Source organism: Syzygium oleosum, unplaced genomic scaffold (genome assembly GCF_021117445.2).
Source record: "Syzygium oleosum isolate NSW1041296 unplaced genomic scaffold, Sole_v2.1 Sole_v2.13, whole genome shotgun sequence".
NCBI lineage: Eukaryota > Viridiplantae > Streptophyta > Magnoliopsida > Myrtales > Myrtaceae > Syzygium > Syzygium oleosum.
The window spans coordinates 10521749-10530425 of record NW_026607497.1 but is presented as its reverse complement, the minus strand read 5'-3'; the positions used below and the strand labels follow the sequence as shown (position 1 = coordinate 10530425).

The 8677-nt window shown below is 38.7% G+C and overlaps 1 protein-coding gene and 1 pseudogene across 1 annotated transcript; both read right to left on the bottom strand.

The window, feature by feature from the left end:
- Positions 1 to 583: 583 nt before the first annotated feature.
- LOC130139800 (uncharacterized) lies at positions 584 to 1351 on the bottom strand. Its single transcript, XM_056317503.1, has one exon. The coding sequence runs from the start codon at positions 1349 to 1351 to the stop codon at positions 584 to 586; it is 768 nt and encodes a 255-aa protein (XP_056173478.1).
- Positions 1352 to 5971: 4620 nt separating this feature from the next.
- Positions 5972 to 6910, bottom strand: LOC130139799 (pentatricopeptide repeat-containing protein At5g44230-like; annotated as a pseudogene).
- Positions 6911 to 8677: the final 1767 nt, after the last annotated feature.

The following is an 8677-nucleotide window of genomic DNA, read 5'->3' as shown; positions in this document are numbered from 1 at the left end:
TTTGTGCATGCCATTGGCAAAACTTGTCTGCAAACTTGTCTAACAGCATGTTGTTGGATCTGAATTTTGTGGACGGTGGCCTGGAAAAAGAGCCGTCTAAATCTAGTGAACCAGTGATTGTTAGCTTGTGTGAGGAGCGAGAGTTTCTTCTTGACAGTATAGTACATAGTACTGGTTGGCTATGAGTTTTCGAGGTGCTCCAATTTGTGGATGTGTTCGAAATTGTTCGCTCACAATTGTTGAATCGCAATCTTTGTTAATCTGAGTTACGCATTTAACAAAGCGTCGGCCACACACACTTAGAGAATAAGTAGAACGTCAAGCAATTTCATCTTGATTTTTTAACTTTCCTATATCTGCTGCTTCACAAATACACTGTGCATTGCATTATAATTCTAACTGTTCATCAACCATGTGCACAACAATTCCACATAAGCTCCGACGCTACATTCATTTGACAATAGACTAAGTAGAAATGATCACTAAATCATAGATCACTAAAGAAGAAAAAAGACCATTATGGCCAAGAACCTAGCAAACTAAAGAAGAAAAAAAGACCATTATGGCTTCAGTCAGTAGGAAGTTAGGAACACGAGGGAAGATTGTCGACCGCAGGGTGATCTTCGGTTGCTATATCAGCGCCCGTGACCAAGCTTCCCTCAGTCGTGGAGTTCGCAAAGGCGATCCTGAGGTCGTCGCAACGCACTTCGATGTGGCCAATGTCCTTCTTCTTCGCCCACGAGGCATACGCGTACGCGCCCCGCATCCTCAGCCCCAGCCCAACGACCACCGTCCCGACCGACCTCCGCTCTCGGTCCATGTCCTCGGCCACCGCCGCCTCCTCGGGCCTCCCCATCGTCATCCTCGTCTTGACCACGGTCCTGTCGGTTCTCCGCAGCATGAAGGGCTTCGCCGGTGCCACCGCCAACCGTTGCGCCGCGTCCCAGTGATAGTAGAGGAAGCATTCCACTTCGGTGAAGAAGAGCCTCCCGAAGATCCATGATCTCTCCACCAAGAGGTCGGCATTCCAAGTGGCGCCGGTGGGTGCGGCGACTGTGAGGTTGGACACGATCAGGCCGGCCACCTTCACCGTCGGATAACTGGGCGGGACAACGCAAAACAAGGAGATGGAACCCAAAACCAGTACGACACAGACCTCCAAGAAAACAATCAGGCAAAGGTAAAGGAATTTGTCCTTCTTGTAAAACGGCCGAGGTCCCCTCGGCGGAGGCTGAGGACCGGCTTGGCTGGCGGCGGCCGCCGTCGCTGGGGCGGGACGCGGCGGAGGCTCGGGACCGGAGCGGCCGGCGGGCGCCTTCGCTGGAGCGGGACGCGGCGGAGGAGACGCCATGGGGAGGAGGATTCTCACTAGCTTAGGGCTTCGGGAGTGTGAACTGTGAAGAAAGCGAGAGACGTTGATTGGACAAGGGGATAAATCCCCACGGCAGTTACGGCACCGTTAAGAATAACGGTGCCTTTTTTAACCGCAACGGTCCCGTTTCCTCTTATCAGCCCTAAATTACTGCAAAAAAGTCGTAAAACCAATTACATCCTCTCTTATTATCCTTTAATCTGTGCGAAAATTCAAAACTACTTTTTTTTTAATAAAAAAAAATGGGGGTCTGTTTGTAGCAATTATGTTGCAAATACGTGGCGGTGACGATTTATTTGTAGACATGGTTGCAGGATTGTAATTTGTTTTTACTTCTGGTGTTGCCAAATAAAATTTGGACTTATTACATTATGTGCATGGTATAAGTACAACAAACTTAGGGACCTGAAATGTCGATTTTCGAATGTCATGGGTTCTCTACAAAATTAACCGAGATTTAACACGGTGTAACTGTGGACACAATTTCCTCCGTATTGAAAATTTGAAATAACCCGTATTTTTGTTTGGCCTTGCTAGTAAAAAGTCCTAAGTCCATGCATATTTTAGACGGTCAATATTGGTCCAAAATTAAAAAATTAATATCACATAGTCAAACGTTAGAAATTTACATATTGTAAATAAAGATATTCACATTTTAGAAAGTTTTGCACTTACACCATAAAATTGAAAATTCTTCGTATACTGTCATAACCGTAATATTAAAAAAATTTCATTGTTGCACTTTGTTACAATAAAACTTTGTCAAACGTCGTCACAAAATACTCGAAAGTTTTGAAAATGTTGAAATATCAAATACTACAGCGTACAATTGGTCCATTTATGACATCTTGACTTTTATTTATCACCAAAATATTTGGAAATTTTCAAAAATATTCAACATCAAATACTGAATTGTAAAACTGATTTATTTTTAAAACTTAGAGAAAACGTCTAAGTAATAGGTCTTTACTATAAATAGAAAATTTTTTATCCCAAATGAGTATATATCTTATTATTAGTAGTAGTAGTATTTCACATTTTCTTGACATTGTTTCTCAAATTGCGTCTGAAATTAAAGGACAATTTTGCAGGAACTTTGGACGACGGGACCCACCTATATGTGCTTGCAATGTCCAAGCCACGCATGCAAAATTGCTGAGACATTTACTTTCTCCATGGAAATCGGAAGGTTTTTAGATGTCTTGTTTGGCAGTTGCATTAAGGGTATATCAAATGAGATGTTCATCGATTACGAGGGTCATTAAGAGTATATCGCGTCTTTAAATTTTGAAAATAAAATATATTAACTTGTTAGTTAGATTGACTACAATAATTAATTAAAGATAGTTTCTTTTTTTTTATTTAGCCAATAAGTGATTTATCAAACACTTTACATCGAAATTGAAACTCATTAGCAGAAAACTCAATTTTACAGATGAAATGTGTAAATTGATTTATAATTAGATGATACGTATATTTTCGGTATTTAGTTTTAAAAAATTATCAAAAAAATTCAAAAAATCCAAAAAAATTGAAAAATTCTAGAAAAATTCATCACAATTTCCAAAAAATAAAAAAAAATTCAGATTTCGGGAAAATAGGAAATTTGTTGAATTTTTTTCAAAAAAAATCAAAAAATCAAAAATTTCAAAACTTCATAAAATGACTTAAAATACCTGTGGCCATCCACTTTTAGTGAAATTTAAATTTTTTTAGGTGCCCAAAAAAAATTCAAAAACTCAAAAATTTCAAAACTTCACAGAATGGCTTAGAATACCTGTGGCTACCCACTTTGAGTGAAATTTTAATTTTTGGAGGTGAAAAAAAAAGCAAAAATCAAAAATTTCAAAACTTCACAGAATGACTTAAAATGCCTCTAGCCACCCACTTTAAGTGAAATTTGATTTTTTTTAGGTGCCCAAATGGTATTTTTTATTTTTTTTATTTTTTCATTATTTTTCGGCACCTAAAGAAAATTAAATTTCACTCAAAGTGGATGGCCACATGTATTCTAAGCCATTCTACGAAGTTTTGAAATTTTTTATTTTTTGCTTTTTTTTATTTTTTTGGCACCTAAAAAAAATAAAATTTCACTCAAAGTGGGTGGCCACAAGTATTCTAAGCCATTCTGTGAAGTTTTGAAATTTTTGCTTTTTTGCTTATTTTTATTTTTTTTCGGAACCTAAAAAAAATAAAATTTCGCTCAAAATGGGTGCACAAGTGTATTCTGCCTCATTCTGTAAGCTTTTAAAATTTTTATTTTTTATTTTTTTTGGCATATAAAAAAATTTAAATTTCGCTCAAAGTGGATGGCCACAGGTATTCTAAGCCATTCTGTGAAGTTTTGAAATTTTTTATTTTCTGCTTTTTTAATTTTGTCGGCACCTAAAAAAATATAAATTTCGCTCAAAGTAGGTGGCCGTAGGTATTCTAAGTCATTATGTGAAGTTTTTAAATTTTAGATTTTTTTATTATATTTTATTTTTTTTGGCATCTAAAAAAATTAAATTTCGCTCAAAGTGGGTGGCCATAGGTATTAAGCCATTTTGTGAAATTTTTTATTTTTTATTTTTTGATTATTTTTTATTTTTTTGTCATCTAAAAAAAATTAAATTTCGCTCAAAGTGGGTGGCCACAGGTATTTTAAGCCATTCTGTGAAGTTTTGAAATTTTTTATTTTTTGCTTTTTTTAATTTTTTTTCGGTACCTAAAAAAGATTAAATTTCGCTCAAAGTGGGTGGCCACAGGTATTCTAAGACATTCTGTGAAGTTTTTAATTTTTATATTTTTTGATTGTTTTTTATTTTTTTGGCATCTAAAAAAAATTAAATTTCGCTCAAAGTGGGTGGCCATAGGTATTCTAAGCCATTTTGTGAAATTTTTTATTTTTTATTTTTTTGGCATCTAAAAAAATTAAATTTCACTCAAAGTGGGTGGCCATAGGTATTCTAAGCCATTTTGTGAAATTTTGAAATTTTAAATTTTTTTTATTTTTTTCGGCACCTAAAAAAATTTAAATTTCGCTCAAAGTGGGTAGCCACAGATTCTAAACCATTCTGTGAAGTTTAGAAATTTTTTATTTTTTATTTTTTTTTCCCACTTCAAAGATCGTGACTTCCAGATGAACATGTTTTTTGAAGAAAGAGTTCTCTCAGAAATAATTCTCATTTTTTGTCCAAAAATAGAAAACCTACTTTTTTTTTTTGTTCTGATTTCTGGTTCAAAATCGGTTCTGGAACAAAAAGTTGTCCCTGAAATAGAAAAATGATATTGCGTTATCAAACGGGTTTCTGTTCCAAAACTGTTTCTCGGAACAGAAAACTAGTTCTGGACAGAACCGGAATAGTTATCATGCGCTATCAAACACAAATGGTCCACGAATTTTGGCTCAATATGTATTTTAGTCTCCGAATTTTTAATTTGTTCAATTTAGTTCTCAAATTTTAATCCAACATGTAATGTCATTCCTGAACTTTTAATTTGTTCAATTGAATCCTTGATTTTTTTGTACATCTTCAATTTATTCCTTGTACAACACTGAGCATTTTCATATAGTCCAAGGGATTAAATTCAACTTGTATCAACAGTTAAAGATCATATTGAATAAATTAAAAGTTCAGAGATGACATTGCACATTAGGCCAAAGTTCAAAGACCACATTAAACAAATTAAAATTTTAGATAATACATTGTACGTTTGACCAAAATTCAAAAACTATTTGTATCATTAACGCTAAGAATTTCGATTTAAGGAATTGCTATAGCGAAGCTAATTGCCGGACTCACATATAGAAGTTGGTTACCATGCAAACTTATGTGATTTTTTTGTCCTCGTTTTCTTATTCTCTCTTTATTTTCTTTACTTTCCCATGGGTGCATTTATGATTGAAGTTTCTCATTTTTTTTTCCTTTATTCTCTTAATGCGATTATCTTTACTTTCTGATTGTCTACCTCGTAATAGGGGCTAGGTTATGATAAAATTGTATAATATTTACGATTTCTTTTAGCTCGCTTTAATGATATCTATGTGTATAATTTACCTTATAAAGTGAAAAGCATTTCTGTCATATTAACAAGAGGTTAGCATTTCTCTTTTTCATCACTCAGTAATGCTATTTGCTTTTACCATGAAATTCATCAATCCATTCGGTTTCTAAGTACCCAAAGATAACCTTGCATACCCGTGAGAACTAGTAGGATGAGGAATAAAAGACCTGGCAATTTTCTACACAATTTAACACTTTTATACGTGATTATATGGCGAATTCGAGAGTGACGAATTGACACAAACTTAATATACATAGGTTTTATATCATAATTAACAAAGCATGTGTTTTCTAAAGACGCAATAGCAAAACCCCGTTATAACACGCTGTCGAGACGTCTTCTTCACGCCTTTACCTTCAAGCTCGTCCGCGGGTTCCTTCGCCGAGAGGTTGCCACGTCAGACAAGCTCTCGCCAAGGCCCCAGCCACTCCAACGTCGAGCATCACGTCGCCTCTTACGGCCCGCCACTCCAACCATTACCGGATTATTTCCGGCGACATGAAGAACCAAATGCCATCCCAGCAAAGCAATCACACACATGCGTATGAAAGCGAGGTAAAGGACTGACCGTGGCGGCCTCTAACGGCGGCCACCTCTCCAGAGAGGGGAAATGGATTTTCCAGAGAGGACACGTTCGTCCATAGCCGATCCCATAACAACATTCTCAGTCGGCCCAAGTCCAGATTTTTCGGCAACATCCCGAACCCATTTAGCATGTTTAGCCGTACCCAGCTGAGCACAAGCCGAGATAACACTGGACAATGTAATCTCATCCGTCTCAACTCTAACATCCTTCATTCTCTTGAAAAAACTGCAATGGCTCCCTCGGTTTGACATTCTGTGCAAACCCGGTAACCATTGCAGTCCAAGCCACCATATCCTTCACCGGTAACCCATCAAACAAATCGCCGGTCTTCGTGTATGCCACTATCAACGTCATCCAGGAAATAACATCTCTGTGCAGCATTTCGTCAAACTCCTTACGCCCACTACCTAAATCGCCGTAAACGTGAAAGACACGGGGTCAACGCCCTCCTTCCTCATGCTCGTATACAACCCGATGAACTCCCCGAACGGCCCCTGAGCCAAGTACCCACGAATGAGGGCGGTGTAGAGAAACGGGTTCGGGCACTCGACCTGCCGGAAGACGAGGCGCTGGTACGAGTCCATGGGGACGCCGAGCTCGGTGAAAGCGTGGACGAGCTTCGGGAGGACGTAGCAGCACTAGTCGAGGCCCTGGCGGTAGAGATGGGCGTGGACCTGCTTGAGCCGGGGGAGACCGTGGCAGCCAACGAGGAGCGAGAGACGAGGCGGGACTCGAGTTGCTCTCTGTCCTCGAAGAAAGGGAAGGAGTTCCCATACGGCCGGCGGAGGTGTCTGTGCGCGGCGTACGGAGAGAGCTACCTGGGAATGCACTGGAGGGATGAATTCAAAATTTGTATTCTCTGTCGCCAGCTCATTACGTCCTTTTGTCCAGCCGTTATTCCCCATTTTTGTCCCTTCTCTCCCTTGTCTGTTCTGTCTTTTTGTCTTCTCTGCTCTTTGTCCCGCTCACAAACGACGCTAAAGAAGCGAGGGTGAGAGGAGAGGAATGAGTGAAAGGCCAGGCTGGGCTTGTTGAGTCCTCAAGCTGCTTCATGGGCCTTTAAATTGAAATGTCTAAAATAGAAGTCCAGAGTCATGAGTTTATGGGCTTTGAAAACTATGGTAGAGATATGGGCTGGGCCCAAACTAAAATAAAAGGAAGGAAAAATAAAAGATCCAAGTTCAAACGGGCCGGCCGGAACCGGCCCGGTTCTAATTAGAGATGTCAGTGGGGTCAAGTCAGGTCTAGTTTTCATAATACCCGACTGACCCGAAATATCAACATGTGTCAAATTTCAACCCGAGACAAAACCCGAACACGATATAGCCACACGATCGGGCCAGGCCGGGTCGGGTCGGGTTCCGTGTTTCAAACAAAACATTAGAAGTCATAGAATCACATCAATTTCTCATGACTCAAGTCTCCTTATAGATGTTTGGACGCATCTTGCAACTTCAACAAGAAGGATTAATTTGCATCCAGTGAACCGAGACATTAGTACAAGATGCATCTTGCAACTTCCGCATTTAACATACATTTCCACAAGAGCTTTATCAACAATTGGTCAAAATCCAAACCGCGCTTTGTAATCTAGCTGTGGAATTGTTAACCATGTTGGAGACTTTCTAGATTCAGTGAAACTGGCGAAATCCAATCGTACCAAATCCCTTGCCAGATTTAGTGAATAGAAATTTTCCATGGCAAAGGCAGGTGATAAAGACCCATAAAAAAAAACTTTCTAGATTCAGTGAAACTGGTGAAATCCAAGTGTACCAAATCCCTTGCCAGATTTAGTGAATAGAAATTTTCCATGGCAAAGGCATGCAGGTGATAAAGACCCATAAAGAAAAAAGTATTAAATGTGGAAGGAGATGAATCGTTCCATGAGAGAGAGAGTGTATTGTGAATTAATACTTAAGGTTGCAAGTCAATTTTGGTAAAGTAATGTGTTTCGGTTCGGTTCGTGTTATGACCCGAACCAAACCGAAACATATCACAATACCCATTTTATTATTGTGTACCCGAACATAATAAGACCCAAACCTAAAATACCATAAAATTTCGGGCTAGTTCAGGTCGGTTCGTGTTTCGGTTTGGGTATAGTGTTTGGTCTTGACACCCCTAATTCTAATAATTTTATCTTATTATCTCTCCTTCTTACATTACTTTGGCCCATTTGCATTTTAAGCACCGATTTATCGAATTGGCAAAAATCAGATGTCAACACACGTGACCTTGAAAGCCAGCTTGTCAATTTTTTCAATAGAAAGTACATATTTGGCAATGTCTAGATTGAGCAAAAGGAGAAAAAAAATTGTAACCAAGTCGTTTTCAACCAAGTTTCGTCAAATTTATTTGACGTGGCAGTTCAATCACAGCTGATCGTCTTATGTGTAACGGCAATAATGTGACGTGGACTGAGGTTAGATGAGACGACTCTATTTTGTTGATATAAATTGTGTCTTTGCTTGGTCGAGTGGCTAAAACCCCAAATCACCAAATCTTTAGCTCGAACGCTTGACTTAAACATAATCGAGAATCCACGACTGAATCTACCAATAGCAAAGCCGCGACACCCACAATTGCAAAAGCAACATCACCCTTCTGAAACAAGACCACCACATAAATGAAGTACACAAAAACAAACTCACCAACGAAACGTAGCAATTTCA